Raw genomic sequence first — 26,015 nt, 5'->3', positions numbered from 1 at the left:
GCCTAGCGATTACCTTGTATTAAATAATTTGGAACATTGTAACAGATGAGCAGACCAATTGCTGCCAAAATTGAAAATTCATCCAAGGCAGCTCAAGAACTTTGGGAATATTCAGAATTTCCAACTGACATAATATTCAAAGTGGGAACTGAGCAAATAAGGATTCAGACTTGACTGAGATATAACAGAATTTTCTGAAATGGAGAATCATGGGTGAAGAGCTGAGGTGCAGACTACAGAATGTCACCAGGTGAGCAGCCATGAAGTTGGAGTGGATAAGGTAAATAGCAAAGATCTTTTCCCGAGGGCAGAGGAGTTCAAAACAAAATGGAATAATTTTAAGGTGAGTGGAGAAAGATTTAGAAGGGACCTGAGGGGCACATTTATCACACAGAGGGGGTTGATATATGGAATGAACTAGCAAAGGAAGTGGTAGATGCAGGTACAGTTACATTTAAAATACATTTGGACAGGTGTGTGAATGGTTTAAAGGGATATGGTCAAATGCAGGCAAGTGGGACTATTTTCAGTTTGGGAAACTTGGGTGGTGTGGACGAGTTGAACTGAAGAGTCTGTTTCTCAGCTGCACAACTGTATGAGTAATTAAGCTTTTGTTTAAATGGGTTAAAGGTTAGTTGACTACAAACAATTGCTAATGGACCTTAAGGATAACATATGCCAAGATTAAAATAAATACAGGTACAGGTCATTCTGTTAAAATGCGTGTTTCATCAGCCTTCATTGTAATGCAATTGACAAATTGGGGACGCTATTTCTACAGCGCAAACTTTTAAGACATGTTGGCTGTAATGGGAGTACACTGCCAACACTTTAAGCATTGTATCTGAAATTGACTTTTTTATAATGTGGTGTTGCACAAGAACACAACCATCGCATTATGGAAGAGCTGACTGTAAGACAAATGAATACTTGCAGGGGAAATGTATGAATAGTTGTTGTATGAATATCAATGGGTCCATTGCTTGAGCTCCTTCTCTCTTAACTCGGATGCTCAACCTTTGAAATCAGATCCTGCAGTCGCAATGGCTTCTGAAGTTGAATAGTTAATATTTTCATTAAATAGTTGATTATTTTTATACAGATACATTCAAAAAATAGAACAGACTTAGAGGCAGAGAGAAGGTTTCTTGTTCCTCATTCTTTCTGCAGTTACATTGTTTGCAGATGGCTTAACGGCAGAATTACAGTCGACTCCTAAAACAAATGCTCTCAAGCTGACAATTCTCTTTTGTGAGGATATTGTCTTAGACTTTCCTGGGAGTCTGATTTCGAAACAGATTGTCACATTTAGGAAATTAGCAATGATAAAGATGTAAGTGGCCGTGATATCAACTTCTGATGAATCATTAGCCCTTAAAGCAAAATTAATTATGCTGGAGTTCCGAGTGGGGGTGGGAGAAGAGGGTAATTGTTTCAGTCTACAAACAAAAGCAGAAACTGCCGGAAAGGCTCAGCAGATCTGGTAACTTCTATGGAGAGAAAGTCATTGTGAACATTTTGGGTCCAATGACCCTTCCTCAGAACTGATGGCAGCTAGGAAAAGGGCGGTTTTTATGCAGAAGATAGGGTCAGCAGGGGCTATAGGACTGGAACAAGGAATGTTCCACGTACCTCACAAAGAGACAGGCATAACTGGAGCACATGCGAATACCCTTGGCCACCCCTCTGACCTGAATAAAGTGAGAGGAGCTCAAAGAGAAGTTGTTCCAAGGTGAGGATGGGTTCAGCCAGGTGGAGGAGGTTGGTGGTGAATGGTGACAGTTCAGGCCTTAGTTCCAGGAAGAAGTGGAGAGCCCTGAGACCATCCTGGTGGGGGATGAATGTGTAAAGGGATTACACTTCTATGGTAAAGTGAAGGTGGCTGGAACCTGCAAACTGGAAATTCAGGAAACTGAAGTAAAGCGTCAGAGGAATCACAGATGTACGTGGGAACAGACCGGACAAGGGACTGCTTCGCAGAACATCTATGTTTGTCCACAGAGAAGACTCTGAGCTTGCCTGCCACTTTAACACACCATCCTATTCCCTGGTCAACATCTCTGCCTCAGGTTTGCTGCAGTGGTCCAGTGAATCTCAGCACAAGTTGGAAGAACAGCACCTTGTTTTCTGCTTAAGAGCTCTCCAGTCTTTTGGTTCAACAATTTTAGGGCTTAAGGCATGTTCACATGTGCCTATCCCAACCTTTACACACCAGTCCTTGTTATCACATAGTCTGCTATTTGGACAACAACATACTAACCTTGACACGGTAGACGCTGCAAGACATGTCAGAAGGTTGACATGGATACCGCCATTACACATGGGGACACCTCCCACCGTGTATGGGGTAGGTACTCATGTGACTCAGCCAATGTTATCTATCTCAAACGCTGCAGGCAAGGAGGTCCTGAGGCATGGTACATTGGTGAGACCGAGCAGAGGCTATGGCAACAGGTGAATGGGCACCGCACAACAATCAACAGACAGGAGTGTTCCCTCCCAGTTAGACAACACTTCAGCGGTCCGGGCCATTCGACCTTCGGACTTCTGGGTGACCATCCTCCAAGGCGGACTTTGGGACAGGCGACAACACAAAGTGGCCAAGCAGAGGCCGATAGCCAAGTTCGGTACCCATGGGTGATGGCCTCAACCAGGATCTTGGATTCATGTCACACTACAGGTGGCCCTACTGCACTATATACACACACACACACACACACAAACACACACACAGAGATACAGACACTCTTACACACAGACACATGCACACACTCCTACAGATTCATACACTCACACAGACCCTCTCTCATACACAAGCTCTCTCTCATTCGCTCACATATACACTCCCACACTCTCACACGCACCCTTTCACAGACTTACACCCCTTTACACTCACACTCACACACTCTCTCACAGACGCTCATAACACACACCCACACAACACACACACCCACATGCATACACACACACACACACACACACACACACACACGTATAAGTTTGTGGGGTGAATTTGTATTTGCAGAATTACATTTTATTTTGCTCAAAAACTGCATGAATCCATGTAAGATTTTGTAAGTCAGTTTTTTAGATTGGAATCAGTGTGAACATTGTGGCACAGACAGTCTCACACAGGGCACCTCACACCTTCAATGCATTATCTGGGTTGACATGACACCAATTGTTAAAGTTTGCTCGAGAACGTAAGTTTAAAAAAGTTCTGCGATTTACATATGAAAGAACTGAAACCGACATGTTTATTTTAAAGGACGAGAGACTTAACAAACAATCCAGGTCTTTTTCAATACATAATTTCTGTTACATCACACTGTAAACTTTTGCTATAAATTCTGTGTCTTATGAGCTTGAAATCCACGACCACTTGATGAAGGAGCAGTGCTCCAAAAGCTAGTGCTTCCACATAAAACCAGTTGGATTGTGTGATTTTTAACTTTGTACACCCCAGTCCAACACCAACATCTCCAAATCATGTCTGTTATTATACACCACCCATCTTTAGTCACTAATTGTCCATTAATAGCTATTCATTCTCCCATGCTGATGGTTATCCAATCCTTTGTCCGTCTGTTCTCCTGTCTGTTTGGGCTCTATCTCCGCTTCCAGGATTTCCACTTCCCCGGTCCCCAACGCCTCATCTTCACCATGGACATCCAGTCCCTGTACACCTCCATCCCCCATCACGAAGGACTCAAAGCACTCCGTTTCTTCCTTTCCCGCCGTACCACCCAGTACCCTTCCACCGACACCCTCCTTCGACTGACCGAACTGGTCCTCACCCTGAACAACTTTTCTTTCCAATCCTCCCACTTTCTCCAAAAAAAAGGAGTAGCCATGGGCACCCGCATGGGCCCCAGCTATGCCTGCCTCTTCGTAGGGTATGTGGAACAATCCATCTTCCGCAACTACACTGGCCCCACCCCCCATCTTTTCCTTCGCTACATTGATGACTGTATCGGCGCTACCTCGTGCTCCCACGAGAAGGTTGAACAGTTCATCCACTACACTAACACCTTCCACCCCGACCTCAAATTCACCTGGACAGTCTCGGACTCCTCCCTCCCCTTCCTAGACCTTTCTGTTTCTATCTCAGGCGACTGAATCAACACGGACATTTACTATAAACCGACCGACTCCCACAGCTACCTGGACTACACCTCCTCCCATCCTGCCCCCTGTAAAAACGCCATCCCATTCTCCCAATTCCTTCGTCTCCGCCGCATCTGCTCCCAGGAGGACCAGTTCCAAAAACGCACATCCCAGATGGCCTCCTTCTTCAAGGACCGCAATTTCCCCCCCGACGTGGTCGACGGTGCCCTCCACCGCATCTCCTCCACTTCCCGCTCCTCCGCCCTTGAGCCCCGCCCCTCCAACCGCCACCAGGACAGAACCCCACTGGTCCTCACTTACCACCCCACCAATCTCCATGTACAGCGCATCATCCACCGTCACTTCCACCACCTCCAAACAGACCCCAGCACCAAGGATATATTTCCCTCCCCTCCCCTATCAGCTTTCCGTAGAGACCACTCCCTCCGCGACTCCCTTGTCAGATCCACACCCCCCACCGACCCAACCACCACTCCCGGCACCTTCCCTTGCAACCGCAGGAGGTGCAACACTTGCGCCCACACCTCCTCCCTCACTTCTCTCCAAGGCCCCAAAGGAAACTTCCATATCCGCCACAGATTCACCTGCACCTCCACCCACATTATCTACTGCATCCGCTGCAGCCGGTGTGGCCTCCTCTATATTGGGGAGACAGGCCGCCTACTTGCGGAGCGATTCAGAGAGCACCTCTGGGCCACCCGGACGAACCAACCCAATCACCCTGTAGCACAGCATTTCAACTCCCCCTCCCACTCCACCGAGGATATGCAGGTCATTGGACTCATCCACCGCCAAACCACAACAACGCGACGGTCGGAGGAGGAGCGTCTTATCTTCCGACTGGGAACCCTCCAACCGCAGGGGATGAACTTGGACTTCACCAGTTTCTTCATCCCCCCTCCCCCCACCTTGTCTCAGCCGAATCCCTCCAGCCCGGCACCGGCTTCCTGACCTGCAGTCTTCTTCTTGACCTCTCCGCCTCCATCCTACTCCGACCTATCACCCTCACCTTGACCTCTTTCCACCTATCACATTTCCAACGCCCCTCCTCCAAGTCCCTCCTCCCTACCTTTTATCTTCTCCTGCTGAACACTCTCTGCTCATTCCTGAAGAAGGGCCTGTGCCCGAAACGTCGAATCTCCTGTTCCCTGGATGCTGCCTGACCTGCTGTGCTGTTCCAGCAATAAAGTTTCAACTCTATCTCCACCTATTTTATTCCACTCTATCTTCTGCATAAATATAAATCTTTTCCAAGCTACCATCAGTTCTGAGGAAGGGTCACTGGAGCCACGGTGTTAACTCTGATTTCTCTTCACAGATGCTTCCAGACCCCTTGACCCTTTTCCAGCAATTTCTGTTGTTTCTGATTTCCAGCATCCCCAGTTGTTTCAATTTCTATTTTGTTCCAATCTTTTGTTTGTCTCAGAGGTATTGAATTTTCAAATCCCATTGTGTTGGCGTAAGGGAAAATCAAATTCCAAATGTTTCCCTTTGAAGTAGCTATTGAGCTACCAGACAGCCTATCTGCCCTTTGTCTGTCTGAAGTCCATTGACAAGAATCAAACATGTGTAACTGCTCACAGAATTGTTTTAATCTGTCATTTTTATTAGTTAAGTTTATACACAGTATTATAATTATCACATCACAAAAGTGCCAGATAATTACCATCTCCAACAAGAGAGAATGTAACCATCTCCCCCTGATGTTCTATGGCCATAACACCACTGAACCGGCCAGTGAAACCTCCTAGGGTTACCATTGACCAGAAGCAGAACTGGTCCAGTTACAAGGGTGGGCAAGAGGCTAGATATTCTGTGATGAATTCTACCTCCCGAACCTCTTTCCACCATCTGCTAGGCACTGGAATACCCTCCACTTGCCTGGATGAGTGCCGCTCCAACAACCCCCAAGAAGCTTGACACCATCCAGGACAAAGCAGCCAACTTGATTGGCAACCCATCATCTTACTCCAAAATTGATTCCATCCACAAATGATGCACAGTGGCAGCAGTATATTCCATTTACAAGATGTACTGCAACAACTCAACAAGGCTCTGAAAAAGGTTCCTTTCAAAACTGTGATCTCTACAATCAAAAATGATAAGGACAGCAGATATGTAAAAACACCACCACCACCAAGTCATACACTTTCCTGACTTGGAAATGCATTACCATTTCTTCACTGTCACTGGGTTAAGAGTCAGGAATTCCCTTCACAGCGGCACTGTGATGTACCACACCCCAAAGACAGATCACCACTACTTCTCCAGAGCAGTTAGGGATGGACAATAGATGTTGGCTCAGCCAGTGAAGCCTATATCCCCAGGACAACTGTAAAATTATATAGCTTTGATTCTAATGCCTTGATGTGAACACAGCCATGCTTGGTAAATTGTGGATAAGAACCTTGTCTTTATATGTACTTTTTCTTTCTCTTGTTCAATTAGGGCCCAAAGGGACAGCCTGGCTCACCTGGAGAGCCTGGTGACTTGGGACCAATGGTAAGCTTTCAAACATCGTCATTAAAATGTGCTTAAACCGTAAGAGATTTTTGAAGCCACTAACATGAAGAGTAACCAACATTATATTATAATGAGTACTTCAGATTCCTTTTTAAGTACATCCAGCTGTCCTCAATGCTGTGGATAATACTTTTCTTTACCATCAAATTGCAGGGCTCAGCTGGTAACCGTGGTCCTGAGGGACCATCTGGAAAACCTGGTGAAGACGTGAGTGTACATTTATAAATTTGTTGAAACAATGTTGATGAACACACCTTACCAATAAATTCTTGCTCACAAAATATAAAAAAGATCCATAAGCCCTTAACTGAGCTAGTGTACATTCCCCATACATAAGAAGCAGTACATGCCTCTTCATATTTAACGATGGATGAACAAGGCTGAAGAAGCTAAAATGAAATAGAAACAGGAATATATTAGACATGAAAAAAAATTGCAAAATAGCAAAGTTAAAGCCTAGAAACTATAAGATTCTGTTAAACAGGAAAGGGCTCAGGGCTCTTCCTAATAGATACGTGATGTGTACCAAAATAAATTTTAATTTTGACTCAGCCTGAATTCAATCACTTTGTTTGCAAACTATCAAATTGAAAACGTAGTTCCATTAAGGTTTGCCAGATTTTCCACACAATATTGTTGGAGGAGCTGCAGATAACTAGGAGAATAGTATAAGTAGTATAAGTAGCATTTTTGTTGTTTTTCTCAGGTGTCCATGTCCACTCAGGTGGTAGTGGATATTTGTGAGGTTACCTATCACATAAAATTCACCTTCAATGCATATACTCAGGCAAGAGAAGATTAGGCTGGAGCATGGATTAGCCCTAAGTCCTGTTTATTAGTGAACAAATAAAATTAGTGAAGGCACTCAGGCAAATTAAATGCTTCTTAATTCAATTTTTTATTGACTAATGGACTAAATTTCTTTTCTTTCCAAAGGGTGATGTTGGAAAACCAGGACGCTCTGGTGAGCAGGGATTCCATGGACAGCAGGTAAAGTGGCTGGTTATTGAACTAGATATAAAAATTGGCAATGCAAGATTGTTTGCAGAAACCTGATAGCTACAAAATAATTTCAACTGAAACACCTAGTGCCACGTTTGGCCGTCTTGAAATGCTACTTCACAAGAGCAAGGTGGCGTGATTAGCTGCCAGGCAGAATGGGTGAAGGTTCTGCCTTGTTTTCTGGCACTCCATTTTCAGAGGCAGAGTGAAGGGCACAGGGCAAAAAGCCTGCCAGTCCCTATCAAAAGATCTAAGGTGTTGCATTGCAGGCTTTGTTCTCCAATACTTTCAATTTTTGCAGCCCTCTGCCACCCCAGCAAGTGAAAGGAAGCCAAACCAATGGCCAAGAAATGTCTTGACAGGACATTTAGGAGTTAATGATGGCACTGGAGGCACGTTCATGCTGAGGGAGGTCAGTAATGGACTAGGAGCATTTGGGGCACTAATCCAGAGAAAGGTCAGATTTGTGTGAGTTTTGATGAGCCCTGTCTTTAAATTTGGCCACTCTGAGCATCTGAATCCCTGCTTCACCTCTCCTAATAGACTCCCCTCATCATGAACATGCTTCCACCAATCTCAGGAGTCTCAGCTATATCTTGTTTCGTGCCAGGATCAGACTATTTTTGATGCATGGAGCATTGTGACTCTTTAAAACAAAAGATGGCAGCTGAGCTGGGCCCTCCAGCCTCAGTTCCTATTTTGGGACTGATGACTGTGACAACAGGCCCGCAACTGGTCTAAAGTTGGACCTTCCACTGGAAAAACCGCAGTTGCTGGCAGACTTAGTAGTGGAGGCTGATTCGCAAAGTGGGATTGCTACTGCTTCCCAATTACTATCTGCAATGTGGAAATCCATCCACTGGTATATGTCAGGCATAACTGGGGAAAAGGATTCATTTCCACTCTTGATAAAAGATAAAATACTAAAGTGGAGAAACAGCTTAAAGGTAGGTGAATTATACATGGAATTTATTCCGATCATAGGTAGTTTGGAAGAGTGGCTTAGAGATAATAGACAAGTGTTGGGGTGTCAGAAGGTGAGTCACTTGTCACAGACTTTCTAGCCTCTGACATCTTGCTGTCATAGTATATGCAGTATATAAATATGTTTGTCCATCCTACTTCAGTTTTCGTATTACTATAAGACACAGGAGTGGAAGGAGGCTATTCGGCCCATCGAGTTTGCTCTGCCAATCAATGAGATCATAGCTGATCTGATAATCCTCAACTTCGCTATTTTGCCTTTATTCTATACCTCTTGATTCCCTTACTGATTAAAACTCTGTTTGTAGATAGCCTTGAATATGTCTAATGACTCAGCCTTGATGGCCCTTTGGTAACCCCCAGGATGTTGTCTGTGGGTGATTCAGTGATAGTAATGCCATTGAATGTCAGGTGGTGATGGTTTGAGTCCCTTTTGGAGATGATCTTTACTAGAAATTGTGTGGTATGAATGTTATTTGTCACTTATCAGCCCAAACCTGAATGTTGTCTAGGTGTTGTTAATTATGATTAAAGTTGTTCAGTAACCAATTTGGTGTGAATTTGAAGTATATTTTAAATGTTTCCCATAGGGCACAGGTTCTGTGGAGTATCAGAGGCTGTCCTGCTGAATGGGACTAGAGCTCATTGGCAGGTGACTGGTGTTTGGTAGTGGGATCAGTGAGTGAAAACAGCCAAATAAAGAGTCATTGAAGCAAGAGGTTGAAATATTGGAGGGATTGCACATTGTAAGCCTATATTGGAAGGCATTTATTGGAAGGCTCTCGCTCAGTAGCCATCATATACAGTAATATCATATATCAGCTTAGTATCCTGAGAACTAACTCTTAATGGCTGCTGTGTATTGGGTTTCATGCCTCTACTGAGCAGAGTGAGAGGGAGTGATAGATATCGCAATGTGGAGCAGAGCCAGAGCAAGCCAGAGAAGTAGCAGCCTCATGAGTAGATGAGGAGAATGCATTGGAGCAGGAATACAGGTGAATGTCCTCCAAAGGGGCTACCCACCTGAAAATGTTCATGGATACTGCCTTAAAGGAGGTGCCAGAGCAGCAGTATGATAGTGCGCATGTATGGAATGCTGGAGGAGCAGTTGAAGCCAATGGTTTGTGATGGCTGTCTTTTAGCTGTGGCAGTGAGGTTGGCTGCGCTGAAATTTCTGCTGGTTGGAGTCATACCTAGCACAAAGAGTTGAAGTAATCACATCTGACTGACCATTGGCCTGCAGTGTGAGATTAATCTGTATTTCACAGAATATTCATTCTTAGTCATATCAACTCCATGCATTGGTTGTCTGGCATTGCATCTTTTGGCACTATTTGCGACCTGCAAGTTTGCTGTTATCAATACCGTTCACCCCTTGCCAGACCAGATCACATTACTAAATGTTTCTAATATTGCATTCATTGTTTTTGCAACCATTCTCCATCTGCTGACATCTTCAGTGACCTCCAGCTAGTCCTCCTTTTTGTATTTTTCTGGTGTCCTCCCTCTGTTTACTGGAATACCACTTGCTTCTGTTACCCCAGTCCTGGCAAAAAAAAATTACTCAATCATGGAGTCTGAGTGAAGACTGTTGGCTGCTCTTCAAATATAGTGCCATCTTCTGACATGCTGAAACTTCCTGCTGTCTGCCCCTAGTTATTGGCCAGATCTCCCATCTATTAGGTGTTAATTGGCCACAGATGGGAAAACTTCTAAAGATCATCTGCCAGTGTGGCTGTGCAACCAAAACTTAACATTGGATTCCTCTTAAATATAAGATCCATTTCTAGTGAGACTTCTATGTGCCTCCATCCCCATAGCAATGCGTTTGGCTGTTAAGTTCCTTTTGAATGGTGTCTGATGACAGCTCTGCACTAACTTCTCAAGGGTATTTTGAGATGGTCACTTAACTACTACCCTTGCCAGAGACACTCGTGACACAAAAAGGGATAAAAGGAAAGCTACATCCAAGCTGAGGCAATTTATAAATAATTTGAACTGATAATTATTTTATTTCATTAACACTGATTACAATATCTATATTATGATATTTTTCCAAAGAGCCACAGATGATCTAAACATTTCTTTGAAAACTAATTAGGTGTACTGATGGATGGCAGGGCAGAAGATACTTGTGTAAATCCATGATAGAAATTTCTACTACATTAATCAAACTGGCTCCAGCCTTGCAACAGTAGAACTGTACATCTACGTCTAAATCTTGTAGGTTCAAGCTCTATTCTTCAGCCTTGAACACATGGTCTGCAATACAGAAGGAGCACTGTGTTGTTGGAGTGCCACTGAATAGATGAGTCATTGAACTATGGTTTTGTCAGCTGACCTAGTGCAGATAAAACATAGAACATAGTCATAGAACATTATAGCTCAGTACAGACCCTTCGGTCCTCGATGTTACGCCAACCTGTGAAACCAATCTGAAGCCCATCTACACTATTCCATTCTCGTCCATATGCCTATCCAATGACCATTTAAATGCCCCTAAATTTGGCAGGTCTACAACTGTTGCAGGCAGCGTGTCTCATGCCCCTAAAACTCTCTGAGTAAAGAACCTACCTCTGACATCTGTCCCTATATCTATTACCCCTCAGTTTTAAGCTATGCCTCCTCATGCTAGCCATCACCATCCTCGGAAAAAGGCTCTCACTGTGCACCCAATCTAATCCTCTGATTATCTTATACGTCTCAATTAAGTCATCTCTCGACCTTCTTCTCTCTAACAAAAATAGCCTCAAGTCCCTTAACCTTTCCTCGTAAAACCTACCCTCCATACCAGGCAACATCCCAGTAAATCTCCCCTGAACCCTTTCCAAAGCTTCCACATCCTCCCTATAATGCGATGACCAGAACTGCATGCAATACTTCAAGTGCAGCCGCACCAGAGTTTTGTACAGCTGCAGCATGACCTCATGGTTCCGAAACTCGATCCTTTTACTAATAAAAGCTAACATACCGTATGTCTTCTTAACAGCCCTATCAACCTGGGTGGCAACTTTGAGGGATCTATGTACATGGACACCGAGATCTCTCTGCTCATCTACACTACCAAGAATCTTACCATTCGCTCACTACTCTGCATTCCTGTTACTCCTTCCAAAGTGAATCACCTTACACTTTTCTGCATTAAGCTCCATTTGCCACGTCTTTGCCCAGCTCTGCAGCTATGTCCCTCTATAACCTACAACATCCTTTGGCACTATCCACAATTGTACCGACCTTAGTGACAACTGCAAATTTACTTACCCATCCTTCTACGCCCTCACCTAGGTCATTTATAAAAATAACAAACAGCAGTGGACCCAAAACAGATCCTTGTGATACACCACTTGTAACTGAACTCCGGGATGAACATTTCCCATCAATCACCACCCTCTGTCTTCTTTCAACTAGCCAATTTCTGATCTAAACTGCTAAACCTTTACCAACAACCGAAGTAAGGCTCACTCATCTATAATTACCAGGGTCGTCTCTACTCTCCTTTTTGAACAAGGAACAGCATTTGCTATCCTCCAGTCTTCTGGTACTATTCCTGTAGACAATGATGACATAAAGGTCAAAACCAAAGGCTCAGCTAGCTCCCTGGCTTCCCAGAGAATCCTAGGATAAATCCCATCTAGTACAGGGGATTTATCTGTTTTCACACTTGCCAGGCTTTCTAACGCCTCCTCCTTGTGAACCTCAATCCTATCTGGTCTAGTAGCCTGTTTCTCAGTATTCTCCTTGACAACATTGTCTTTTTCCAGTGTGAATACTGACGAAAAATATTCATTTAATGCTTCCACTATCTCCTCTGACTCCATGCACAACTTCCCACTACTGTCGTTGATTGGCCCTAATCTTACTCTTGTCATTCTTTTATCCCTTACATACCTATAGAATGCTTTAGGGTTTTCCCTGATTCTATCTGCCAACAACTTCTCATGTCCCCTTCTCACTTATCTTAGCTCTCACTTTAAGTCTTTCCTGGTTACCTTGTAACTGTCAATCGCCATAACTAGCCTTCACATCTCACCCTAATAACATAAGCCTTCTTCTTCCTCTTGGCAAGAGATTCAACATCCTTTTAAATCATGGCTTCCGCGATTGACAACTTTCTCCCTGTCTGACAGTGGTACATACTTATCAAGGACTCACAGTAGCTGTTCCTTGAATAAACCCACATTTCTGTCGTGCCCATTCCCTGCAGTTTCCTTCTTCATCCTAGGCATCCTAAATTTTGTCTAATCGCATCGTAATTGCCTTTCCCCCAGCTGTAGCTCTTACCCTCCAGTGGATACCCATCCCTTTCCATCGCTAAAATAAACATAACTGAATTATGGTCCCTATCACCAAAGTGCTCACCTACCTCCAAATCTAACACCTGACTGGGTTCATTACTCAGTACCAAATCTAATGTGGCCTCACCCCTTGTTGGTCTGTCTACATACTGTCAGAAAACCCTTCTGCACACAATGGATAAAACTGACCCATCTAAAGTACTTGAAATATCATATTTCCAGTCAATATTTGGGAAGTTGAAGTTCCCCACAACAACTACCCTGTCACTCTCACTCATATCGAGAATCATCTTTGCTATATTACCTTGCTATCCTTTGCTATCCTAGATGTAAGTAATCCCAGATTGAGGTTAGTACTTGTATTATCCCACATATATCCTTTGATCGACATCACTGATGCTAATTATTTTGTAATTTATCTCCTTCGGTTGTGCCCAAATATGCCCTCAATCAGAACCTATACTAAAGAAATAATAAATTGACTGTGAAGCATTTTGGTCATGAGAATTGCAAGTTTACTGTTTTCGAGGTGGACAGAAGTCTGAAGTGCATTATCCAGGGTGCCATTTCTTCTCTTGAACATTCAAGATAAATAAACAAACTGAGCGGCACTCTCAGGGTATTCTGGGCTGTTAATATGTTCCTCTGGTTTCAGGGTTCTCGAGGTTTCCCAGGTGCCCCTGGTCTGCCTGGTATCAAGGGCTTGAGGGTAAGTAAGCATAAAACAAACTCAATTTCAAACACATTACATAAGTACATCTGTTGTTGATACACACACATATTGATATGTTACAATATGTTGGCTTAAATATCCAGTAAGGAAGTTTGTTAAGTTTCATGTGCATTTGTTCAAACTATGTTCCTGTTCTAAACATATATTTATGGAGATACTTGAATTTAATCTTTTAAAAATTTCTGTTCCAGGGATACATTGGCTTGAAAGGACCTAAAGGTGAACCTGGAGCTGCTGGCCAGAAGGTGCTACTTGAATTATTGAACATCAGTTAATGTGGTTGCACTGCAGAGTCAAAATTCAAGGACAACAAAGCTTGGCTCACGTTATTTCCCACTGCCTTAAAATAGTTATTAATTAATTTGTGACATTTATGGAGACGAATTTCCAACAAGCACATTAAGTTTTGTACATTAGTGTCGTGCAGTCATTCTGACGGTAATGTCCTTAAAACCACATCTGCAGAACATTGTTTAAAGCTTCTACAGCCATACTTTACATAGAATGTTCTTGTTAATGTTCTTAAAGAAATTATCCCAAACTTTACTAGTAATGGCTCATGTTAATAAATCAGCCCTGCTCCCCAATTCTCCAAAAGAATTGCAGAACATTTGCTTAATGGAAGAAAACCTGATATCCTTTATGTGATGAGTATTTTCAACTCATTAAAACTATCTAAGAGAACTGATTCAGCTTTAGAATATAGAGTCATTGCAAATTGAGAATAGCTGCTTTTTCATTCAATTCTCTCCTTTCATTTGGAGAACTATAGTTTGCTAATTGTAGCCAGCTGCTGGTAATGAAGGAACTGTGGTCTAAATTGCTGTTTTCTCTTTCACACCTACTGTAGGGTGACCAAGGTTCTCTCGGTGCAATGGGTGCTCCAGGTTCGAAGGTAGGTTTGCTGTTATATGAGCTTAGATGGAATCAGGAATGCTAAATGCATCAGCCCCTCTCATCTTTGTAAGAGTAATCAACTTTTTTGATTCCTATCTATCCCTTACCTGGATCTTGTTATGAAGGACATAAATTGCCAAGCTATAGGGAGCTCAGCAGGGGAACGGGATTGATTGGATAGCTTCTCAGAAAACCAGTATGGAGTCAAAGAGCTGAGTGGTATCCTTCTCTGTCAGAGGGGCTTCACAGCTGGAATTTTACCAGCCTTTTCGTGATGGGTTAAGACATGAGTTGGCTGCCACAATGAAACTGGACAGTGTTGGGTGTGTCTTTCATATCAATCCACCACCATTTTGTTAATGGTGAGAAAGTTGCCAGATCAAAGGGTGACTGAACGATGTATGTGGTTAACTAAGAGCTACTTGTTACCTCAGTGGAGGTATTTCACTCTGTTTGGAGGATCCGCCATTTGTTGGGAAGCCAACCAATGAAAGTTAGTGACTGATCCCCGCCTTCTCCCCCCCCCCCCTCACACCCCATCCCCCCCACCCACAGTGGTCTCTTGGGAGGGGTGATTTACTTTGAACGTTTCATTGATTGATTTATTTAATGACATGTAATATTTCCTGAACATGAAAACATGGTAAAATGTTTCAGTTCATTTAAAAATTCTATTGAAAGATATATGTATGAATTTAAGTATCTGAATAGTATTTCCGACATTAGATATGATTCTGCTGTTGGAAATCATTAAATAATTTGCACCGTGCTAATAATTGCGCAAGAAATCAATTTACAATAATAGGTTGGGCTTGCATTGTGGTGCATTTGTGGTTACTGGAAGGTGTTAATACATAGGATCCTGTTTTATTTAGGCAAATGCAATTCATATATTAATTGCACCTTTTTCATGGACTAAAGACTGCTGAACTCTTCAATATTTACAAGGCAATGCCCTGACCAATCAGAATTTACTTGCATACTCTGACAACTAAGATTAACAGTTAACTGTTCTTGCTACACCTCCATGCCAATGATGGTTCACCCTCTTCCCATTCTGTATAGAGTACTGTCCCCTTTGTTAAGGCTGTTTAAGGTGTTTTCATCTCAATGAATGTGAGACAGAAAGCTTTTGAGTTCTTGACTCCTTTTAACAATATTTTAAGTTCAATATACCAAGTAATTATTCATGAAATCAGAAGTACTTCTTATGCATTATTTTGAAGTAGAGTTTTGCTGCCACTTCAGCTTGTGTTGAGCCTAGTTTTGTCTTTCAAAATGAACAAGCTCATTTTAGTGTAATGAATGGAGAAAACTGCTAATGAGCAAAACAAGAAAGTTCCTTGGAAATTCACCTGCCCATCCTCACTAACAGTGGTGGAAACCTAAGAGACAAGGCAGTAAGTTGCCAGTTCTGCCATTCCAGCTGAGATTCATTCTGGAAGATTCCTTCTGTGAAAGTTATGGCAGGAGGTTGAGACAGCCCATGCAGGGATTTTCTCCCCTCATGCTGTCCATGCTATCATCAATGCCTCTGGACTGCTGTGAATCTGATCATCCTGGGAAAAATATTACCTTCATCAATGAAGAGAAATAGAGTATGATCTGCCCATGAGGCAGCATAAGGCATTAGGTTGTTTTTAATTATGCTGTTACTGATTCTGCTCTGATGGATTAGTGAATAGATCACAAAAGATAACTGAAGTTTACAATGGTATACAATTTATAACTTTCCTCGGTCTGATAGCATCAAATACATATGCAACTGTTATCACTGAATTGTCATTTCTGAGGTAAAGAAAAGCACATACAAAGGAAATGAAAATCTTGGTTTTGGTTACTTTTGCTGCTAACTAGTTTTTAAATGATGGATAATGTTAAAGCTGTATTTTGTTTTTTGCCTAGGGTCCACGGGGTCTTCCAGGTGAAAGGGGCCGAACTGGACCTCAAGGTGCTCTGGTGAGTATAATCTTCAAGTCACCTTTTCCTATTTAGACAAAACCTATCATCAATTCTTTAGTTGTTCTAATCACTTAGGGGACTCTGATACTATACTTCCTGCTATATGCTGAAGAGTTCAATTTATTAGAAATTGGAGTTAATGTTAAATCCCACGTCAACACCATTGGGTAGTCTTGGATCCATACATGTCCCCAGTGAAACAGGGACACTATGATTAACACGTGCTTGATAATAATTCATATGAAGGAAAAGAGCCAAAATAGGGTGTGGCAGCGATGAGGACATATGGATAGGAATCTCAGAATTTCATGTTTCCCGCATCACTGGAACTATTTTAACTTTTCTCAACCAATTTTCCACATGGCAATCAATCAGATTCATAGACTGACTGTCTGTCTGTCAGAGTGGAAAGCTGCTGGAGAGTGGATAGTAGGTGAGTGCAACATCACAGACGGATACAGGGGGTTAATGATTCTTCTATCTTTACATCCTGACAAGGTAAATTTATCCAGCTGAGCCTTTTATTAGATTAAAACCACAATTAAGAAAGATTTTAAATCATTGCAGGAATTTAGTACTACTTGAAATGGAATATCCTCCCCCTTAAGAGTTTTCAATCTACCAAATTTATCCCAGGACAGAATACAGAGGAACTTCGATTATCCGGCATTTGATTAACCGAATTTCAGATTAACCAAGCAAGATTGCAAAGTCCTGATGCTTGGCTAACTCTGCTATCCGGCATTTGATTATCCGGCATTCGATTAACCAAATGAAATACTCCCCACTCAAACACTTCGGATAATCGAAGTTCCTCTGTATATTTACTCATGATGTGGAGGAGCTGGTGTTGGACTGGGGTGGACAAAGTTAAAAATTACACAACATCAGGTTATAGTCCAAAAGGTTTACTTGGAAGCACTAGCTTTCAGAGACCTATCTGATGAAGGAGCAGCGTTCCAAAAGCTAATACTTCCAAACAAACCTGTTGGACTATAACCTGGCATTTTATGATTTTCACTATATCTACTCAGGTATATTATAGCAGAAACAATTCACTTGAGATACACAATATTAATACATAGATCTTTAACTTAAGTATTCCGGAATATTTTTATTTGTTTGGTTTTTATGGCTCAGGTCTTCAATGCATTAAATGTGTTTGCAGCTTTTTATTGGTTTCTTAACAGCAAAATTACATTATAGTAATAGTAACAATATTATAAAGCAAGGATAATCAATCTAGTTAAATAATCTAAAGTTAAGTGCAGACTACATAAATCCAAATAATTATGCAATAATCAACCCAATTAAAAATAGCTATATGGTATCAAGCCCATTTAAATTCAGAGATATTCAAGCAAATATTTTACAAGCATTATCATTTCAATCCAATTCTAAGTCATATGTTGGTTGTATCTTCTCTCAATCGAAGAGGATTCCTCTCTGTATTTGTATCAAAGGTAGCTGATCTGCTTCTGACTGATGGAAATGTGTACTTATACTCCAGCTTTAAAGAAAATTCTCCTGTCGTCTGGAACTTAGCAATACAGGCTTCCACTGTTTATTTTGAAGTGTTATGGCAAATTTGAAAATAAGTCATTTTTTCTAAATTTTACGATTTATGTCTTAGCTTTTTTTAAAGAAAAAATTGAGGTTCAACATGTTTATTGTCTGCAATTCTTACAGGTGATTAGCTCTCTGCCAATTGCAAGACTTTAAAGCTTTTACATGAGTTTCTGTGCTTATTATAGAGTACTTATTAGCTTCTTGGCAATGATTCAAATCCATTGGGTATTTTAAATTGTTATCTGAATGCTATATTACTGTAATTAACATATCAATCTCTTCACAATAAATTCTTAACAGGGTGAATTGGAATTTATTTCCAGCAAGTCTGCACCTCCTTATATATACATACTTATGCGTGCATTTTTGTTTTTTGTTCCATTAAGAATGAGAAAGTCTCTGAATACTGTGCACTTCTAAATGTTAGAATGATTTTCAAGTGTCAGGAGTACAATGCTAGACATGCTGTATTGCTATCTCAGGCTTTACTAAGGGTGATGAGTGAAATTGTCATGGAGATTCTAATTGACTGTCTGCTATAAGTCCAATGGGCATTTTCTGGAAGTCCTAGAGATATGGTGATTATGCTGTTTCTCCTAGTTTCTATGCTTCCTCCTCAAAGGTACTGGGGACAGTATGGAAAAGGCAGCAGAGGTTACTGCTGAATGTATAATTATGGCTGTCATATTAAAAAGAACGCATGAACATCACCCAAAGCACCATGTAGATTTCAAGTAGATTTTTTTCATATTTGTGACTGAAACATGCAAACTGCACATGACTGGTATGAGTGATTCATTGAATATTTAAGGCACCTAATATCTTTTAAATTGATTTGGGAGAACCATGCTTTCACAACATTGAACTCTGAATAAATCATCTATTAACTAAGTGAAATTAATTTAAGAAGTGTGAAATAAAAGGGAAGTTGAAATAATTTCCTGGTGCACTGTGACTGCCACTGAAACATGTTTCATTTCTTGAAATTTAATCCCAAAAGTGTAACATTGAAAGATTTTTTTCCCCATTGTTATCATGGTGTGGGTTTCTCGAGTTGTTTTATGACTATAAATTTGGTGGGTATAAGTTCCTATGTTGCTGCTGATTACATCAATGATATTCAGTTTGAATATCTGATCCAGCAGTTGCAGAACAAATCCCTCAAAAAGGTACATAGACCAGGCCAGAAAACTGAATTCAAGCTTTTACTGCCAGCAACTGTCTCCTCAGCATCTGTTCAGTGGTTATTTCCATTGCCAATTTCTCCACTGACTACTTTGGATCATTTCCCTGTTCACCAGAATTGAGTACGCACTGTATATGGCAAGAGGCTGCTGTTCTGTGTTACATGTGTAAGACATGCCTTCTACAGTGTGAAGAGAGATTTTTATAAGGTTCTTTACATTATTTAATCATATCCTCTCTTAAGATAGATCTTGCTTGCTTCCCATTTCAGACTAGACCTTGTGCTAGAGATTTACCAAAACAATAGATGGAAGTGATTGAGCTGTATTTATAGCATATGTATTTTTGTGTTGTCACCCTCAAGACTGAATGACCTGCTTTGAGTGTTCCCTCCTAAAAATGCATTTGAAGCCAGATTGCATAAATACTTAAAGTTGGCAATCTCTTGATAGCACGTTTCCATAAAAAACATCTATGATCAGGAATTATATTTCATATTTTCATCTATATTGTGACCAACATTTCTAGTGTGTACATCTTTATTGCAACACAATATCATGTTGTTGCCGTTAAAATCCCCACATTGTTGCACACAATGGTGTGAAGTTTCACAAGGTTGGGCTGACTCCAGAGATGAAATTGGAGAAGTTGCACCCCTGTTCCAAGGGCAGCAATTTTCATCAATACGGAGGAAGGATACACATTAGCAAGCCCACGTCTGCATTCCCAGATGGCTGGCTGAATTGCCATGTTAGGCATCTCAAGGTCCCCACGGCTTTTGTCGATTGGAGTCACATGGTGCTTGGCCCCTTCGGGGAAGCTATGAACACAGTTTGGATTCAGGCACCATTTGAAAGATGCATTAAAAGGTCTTATTGGTACCCTTCCTGCCATTTCCATGCCTAGTCTCGGCTGCAAGTCCCACAGGACCGTGTGCTTTCTAATCACCCTCCCCTTGTTACTTGCCCTCCCTACAATCTACAACTAGGATTGAAACTGATTTGACCCTGTCTATGTCTCCTTGGTCCAAAGATTGTCTGCAACATAGCCCTTTAAAATGATGTTGGTTGCTGAGTCAGGAAGTGGTCCAACTCCAGTCACCTGCCTTGATGGTGGAAGTCCAATTCTACAAATCAAATTAAGTGAAGCAGAGTTAGACACATAAGAAGTTATTTGGCTAGAATGCACAAGCATAATTCATCTCTCAGTCTAAAGTGACACCTTCTATCCCTGCATTTAAAAAGAAAGAGAAAACTTAGCAGAAACTGCTTGATGCTAACGGCAAAGTATTATTCAGGACAGCTAACTGGTATCTGTGTATTGCAGGAAGCCAGGTAGAGTGCATAATTCAAATTAAACTCCGAATGTCATAGCACTTGACAAAGTCAGTATGAGAGTTTCTGGGGAGTCTGTGGCCTTCAAGTAAAAATTTTAATGGAGCTACTAAAAGCAATTCAATTGATACTTAATAATGTGATGGTGAAATATGTTTTCTTTATAACAGTTGGCCAAACTGTTGTTTTGGACATTACACATTCTGTTAATGAGAAATATGAAATGAAATGTAATATGAGATTTGAACACACAGATGGCCTAAAGATCATGAAGTAAGCAGTCCTTATTCCACTGGCAACAGATCACTCCAAACATGAAGGGAAATTCAGGTTAAATAAGGAAGCATTTGCATGGAATGAAGTCTATGGTTTACATTAGTTTGAGAAAACCTTTTTCTGTCTGTTCCTTCTATCCATGAGCCCACAAGTTGCCCTTTTTTTTCCCAGACAAGGTCAGTTTGACAGGTCCAGCTGCCTTCCTTCACTGTTACAAACTACTGCTGGAGGCTCTATTGCAAAAAGAAAACATCAGAAAGTGTATTGAGAGTTAGTGAAACAAATGTTTCAGATTAGACAAAATTACAAATTTTACATTATATTTGTGAATCTGACTAATTATCAAGGTAAAGGTTTTGACAAACATGCGGAAAAACATGACAACTGGAAATTAATTTGATTAATTTACACAGACAGAAAGAGTACACTCACAGGACAAACATATTGTGGGAACATATGTTATATGAAAGCATTTTAAAACATTTGAAATTCATGAGTATTTTCTTCTGTTTCCAAAGGGTCCTCGTGGTGCTGTTGGGGCACCGGGTCTGCCTGGTGCTACGGTGAGTAACATTTATTTGTTTCCTGGGAGGTTAGATATAATAGCTTTTCTACTATTATGTCCTCTCAAGTTGCATTGATTTCCGAATATTAACTTCAAGACTAGTGGGTCAATGCAGCTTGGGTTTAACTTGTAATGGCATGCTGAAATCAGCTTTGGGCAAGTTTGCACCCACTGCCCTGAGTTCCTGCCTGTTTTAGACATACCTTGATACTTGTACAGTCCTCCATGCCCCACCAGCGTGGAACTGTTGGCGTATGTACTTCCCACCAATCCAATATCCTGAATTTTACTGTCGCAGGATGGTAGGGTCAAAGATGGAGATAAAATAGGGGATAAAATAGTGAAGATGTCCATCATGTTGGGTACATGATGCACTCCCACTAGGCAGGAAGAAACTGAGGCATGGATTGCTATGTGTCTGTTCTATGGAGATGCCCACCCAGTTTTCATAATGAAAGTCCCCATTAAGGACTAATAAGCAGGGCTGACATTATTTTGCCACTAGTGAAGCAGTCTCAAAAAAGAAGCCATCTGCATCTTATGTGGCTCCAGAAATCCCTCTGGAGAGATTCCTCTCTAATCAATGGGGATGTACACCATTGGAAATGTGTTGCTGGAAAAGCTCAGCAGGTCAGGCAGCATCTAGGGAACAGGAGAATCGACGTTTCGGGCATTAGCCCTTCTTCAGGAATCACTTTCTCCTCAAAGATGTACACCATTGACCATCCTAAATGTTGAATAACATTCTCCCCTTTGAGGGCATCTCCCTGCCTCAGCAACATTTGTGTGGTTGCTGAGGCTTCAGAAAACAAGTGGAAAGTTCTGGAGAAACTCAGCAGGGCTGCTAGCATCGGTGGAGAGAGAAACAGAGTTGATGTTTCAAGTTCCATGACCCCTCTTTGGAAATGGACCTTCTGCTGAGATTTCAGAATTGCTTGCCCTCTGATGAAAAACTTACCAGTCATGTTTAATGGGGTGATTGGCTCGAATGTGTCTATTCTGGAGAATATTTGTGGGAAAATTACTCAGCTACTCTAGCTGCCAGAAAGTGTTGACTCACAACACCCATTTGGTCCCAAAACCATCCTACAGTGGAATTCAACTGACTGTGTTTGTTTCTGCTGTGTCATCTTTAGGAACTGCCCAAAAGAAGCAACATGTGTATCTCTCTCTCTTTTGTTATTTTCAATAAATAGTACACAATATAAGTTGGACTAACTTCCCAGATGTTTTAGAATGAAATGTAAAAATCTCTTTCCCTTGACATGCAAAAGATGATTGTGTCAGTATCCCCTGTCCAAATCCTGCAAAGATTTGCTCTCTCTCTCTCTCTCTCTGCTTAGTAAGCTGAAATACAGAATAGAGCTAGAGACTGAGTGAACGCATTCTTCATTGCTACAATTGCTAAAATATGTTTAGCTAAGATTAAGTGAAATTGAGGTTTGCGTGATTCATTTTTGGACACCCAGGATTTAATGATCTCTATTGGCTGACCTTTGCCTTGTCACAACATTGTGTTCACATTTGAAGGTCTCTCTCTGATTTCCATGCCATTCCTTCTTTCTTTCTCTTAATGAAAATACAGCTGTTAAGTTTAGATTATCTTCCATTAGACATTACTTGTGCCGAATATAGACAAATCTACCCTTTGCTCTGAACTGATATTAGATCTAACTTATAAAAAAAATTGAATAGAATGCTGCAATGAACATTTATTTTCTTAGGCTGTGCACCAGAAATAGTTTATGATTTCCCACAGTTTTATATACTGATAAAAGCATGCAGACCGACCATCCAACTGAGGTTCAAACCGTATGTTTGCAATTCTAACAGAAGCAAAATGAGTCAGCTGTTAAAAATAATAGCTCAACCCTTAACACTCTCTGATAGAGTAAGGTAATTGGCTGGTACCTAACTAATGATTCTTTGCAAAGCTCTTCCAGTTTTAACATTGTTTTGGTCTATCTTAACTCATATAATTGAGCTGAAGGAACTGAATCCAAGAATTTATACCTGTCACTCATATGGAAAAGGCTGCTTTTCAAACTAACAGATAAATACAAGTCATAATTAAAAACTGAATCGATTGCATCTGTCACAGAAATTGGTATCATTGAGTAGCTCCCAGTTTGTTTCTCTGTTCTGTGAAGGCATGGATAGTGGTTATTTGTAAATGGCATTGAAAATAAATTGACATGTATGGATTGAAAGGATCAGCCTTGTATTATAAACAGTAAAACTATCACAGATATAATTCAAAACTACAAATCTCCCATGTTTCATTGTTGCTAATGTTACAGCCACTTCAGTGATCTATGTCATTAAGCATAGTCTTTACTAACTCGAAGCCTGTAAGGATAGCTAAGTGCCTAGGTTTGGTTGCTATTTTCTGTGTTTAGGTTTAATTCTCTTCAGTTAAAAGAGTTTGATTACAAATTACTTTCAATATTAAAGCCAGCCTTTACTTTTAGAATATAATCCCTACTGTGTGGAAACAAGCCATTCAGCCCAACAAGTCCACACTAACCGTCCAAAGAATAACTCACCAAGACCCATTCCCCTCCGCTATTACTCTCCATTTACCCCTCACTAATGCACCTAATCTACATATCCTTGAACACAATGTGCAATTTAGCATGGCCAATTGCCTAACCTGCACATCTTTGGATTGTGAGAGGAAAGTTAACAGTTTCCTCTATTCCCCTCCACCCACATTATCCCTGTACCAAGCCTCCAACTTGGCACCGCCCTCCTCCTAACCTGTCCATCACCTTTCCCAACTATCCACTCCACCCTCCTCTTCCACCTTCTCCCTCATCTTTGTACTCAGCCAGCTTCGTCCCAACCCCACCCCCCTCCCATTTATCTCTCAGCCTCCCCAGCCCCGAAGCCTCATTCCTGATGAAGGGTTTATGCCCAAATGTCAATTTTCCAGCTTCTCGGATGCTGCTGTGCTTTTCCAGCAGCACACTCTCGATTGTGGAGACCAGGGCACCTGAAGGAAACCTACGCAGACAAGTGGAGATTGCGCAAACTCCACACAGTCACCTGAGGCTGGAATCAAACCCGGGTCCCTGGTGCTGTGAGGCAGCAGTGCTAACCACTGAGCCACCGTGCTTTAAGTTCCATGTCACAGACCAAAAATAAGTGCTTTTTTTTGAACATCTTCCTGGTATTAAAAATTGAGTGTCATTTTCTATGTAGCCTGATCTAAAATGTGTACCTTTAGGCCACACTTAAACCACCATAGCATTATTCTAGTTAAATTTTGAGGCATTATTAATGTCTGCCTGCAAAGGAGGCAACATAGGAACACACCACCTGGGTCATGCCAGTGTTAGGTCGAACATTTATAACCTATTTTTAGCAAAAAAAGTATTTTTAATGTGGCAATACTTGCTTTTTAAAATTATTGCAATAACATATCATTGTATTTTTATTAAATAGGGTCCTATCGGTTTAATGGGTCCCCCAGGTTTCCCAGGTCAGCCTGGCGCTAAGGTAACTATTTGTGACCTCTTGTTAACTCTTCTTTGGAACTGTAGAAATTTCTCTTTCAAAGCTGATCAATCGCATTTACTTTTTTCTTCACTTTTCTCACCTTCACTCTAAGAAATTTGTCCTAAACTGGAGGCTTTTTCAAATATACCTACTGTGTGATGTGCATAGGGTTGTAGCAAAATTTTAATGCACTGCACTTTTACAAATAGTTATGTGTTGGATGATGAAAGATGTGCAAAGTTTTACATTTTTAACTTCTAAACATGCTGTATCTTGCAAAAGACATTTGATATACTTGAAATTTGAAGCTAAATACATGGATACAAAAAGGGATAGAAAAGACTATTTGAAAATAGTTTATTCTGTCAGGAAAATAAATGGAATGGAAAGTTAATTCAGGAATTACATAGCAGCATTTGTCACAGAAGATGCAATTCTCCTGTCCAACTTGTTTTCCATGCTCGACCATTTCTGTGAATATTTCCTGATATGGATTATTTTTGCTGCAACTTTGTTTTGAAAACAGTCTGTGAACATTTTTTAAATTTGATGTTCAGCTTGGCTTAGTTTGGTATCACTTTAGTATAAATTAAGTTTGTCCGTTTTGGATTCAAACCTTATTTGATCTTAGAACCTAAGGTGATATATGACAGCGTGGCTGAGGGAGCACATGTGTGGCATCCTTCAGATGAGGTATTAGATTGAAGCTCAGCCTATCTGTCTCTGCAGTATTGAAGAAGGCAATAACTACAGACGAATATCACCAAAAACAGATTAAGTTAGTGTGTATCCAGATGGATCTTGTTATGTGCAAATTGGTTGCTGCATTTCTCCCTGTAGGCATAGAAACTGTGCATGATAAATAACTGCTTGTCATCTTTCTGAAATATTTGAAAAATGGTTTTATAAGTGCAAAATGGTTGTTCAGAGGATCATTAATTTATTATTTGAAGCTGACTAATTGATTTTTGCCTCAATTGATTTTGATACTTTATTACATTTGCTTTTCAATTATTTAGCTTGTAATTAGATGAGCTTTGACTGTTCAGAAAGTGATGTAT

The 26,015-nt window shown here is 41.1% G+C and overlaps 1 protein-coding gene across 2 annotated transcripts in view; it reads left to right on the top strand.

The window, feature by feature from the left end:
- Positions 1 to 26,015, top strand: part of LOC122551236 (uncharacterized) — a 260,766-nt gene that overhangs the window by 135,711 nt on the left and 99,040 nt on the right. For both annotated transcript variants that reach the window (XR_015757572.1, XM_087988654.1), the window contains exons 10-18: positions 6,577 to 6,630; positions 6,805 to 6,858; positions 7,588 to 7,641; positions 13,588 to 13,641; positions 13,857 to 13,910; positions 14,516 to 14,560; positions 16,468 to 16,521; positions 21,407 to 21,451; positions 24,901 to 24,954. Coding sequence is in view for 1 of the 2 variants with exons in the window: in XM_087988654.1 (XP_087844780.1) it covers positions 6,577 to 6,630; positions 6,805 to 6,858; positions 7,588 to 7,641; positions 13,588 to 13,641; positions 13,857 to 13,910; positions 14,516 to 14,560; positions 16,468 to 16,521; positions 21,407 to 21,451; positions 24,901 to 24,954 (468 nt within the window). In the remaining variant the exon portion in view is untranslated. The remainder of the gene's footprint in view (positions 1 to 6,576; positions 6,631 to 6,804; positions 6,859 to 7,587; positions 7,642 to 13,587; positions 13,642 to 13,856; positions 13,911 to 14,515; positions 14,561 to 16,467; positions 16,522 to 21,406; positions 21,452 to 24,900; positions 24,955 to 26,015) is intronic.

Source organism: Chiloscyllium plagiosum, unplaced genomic scaffold, assembly GCF_037043375.1.
Source record: "Chiloscyllium plagiosum isolate Xiang-an unplaced genomic scaffold, Cpla_swu_hap1 HiC_scaffold_7, whole genome shotgun sequence".
In the NCBI taxonomy this organism is placed as follows: domain Eukaryota; kingdom Metazoa; phylum Chordata; class Chondrichthyes; order Orectolobiformes; family Hemiscylliidae; genus Chiloscyllium; species Chiloscyllium plagiosum.
This window is presented reverse-complemented; position numbering and strand designations above follow the sequence as displayed.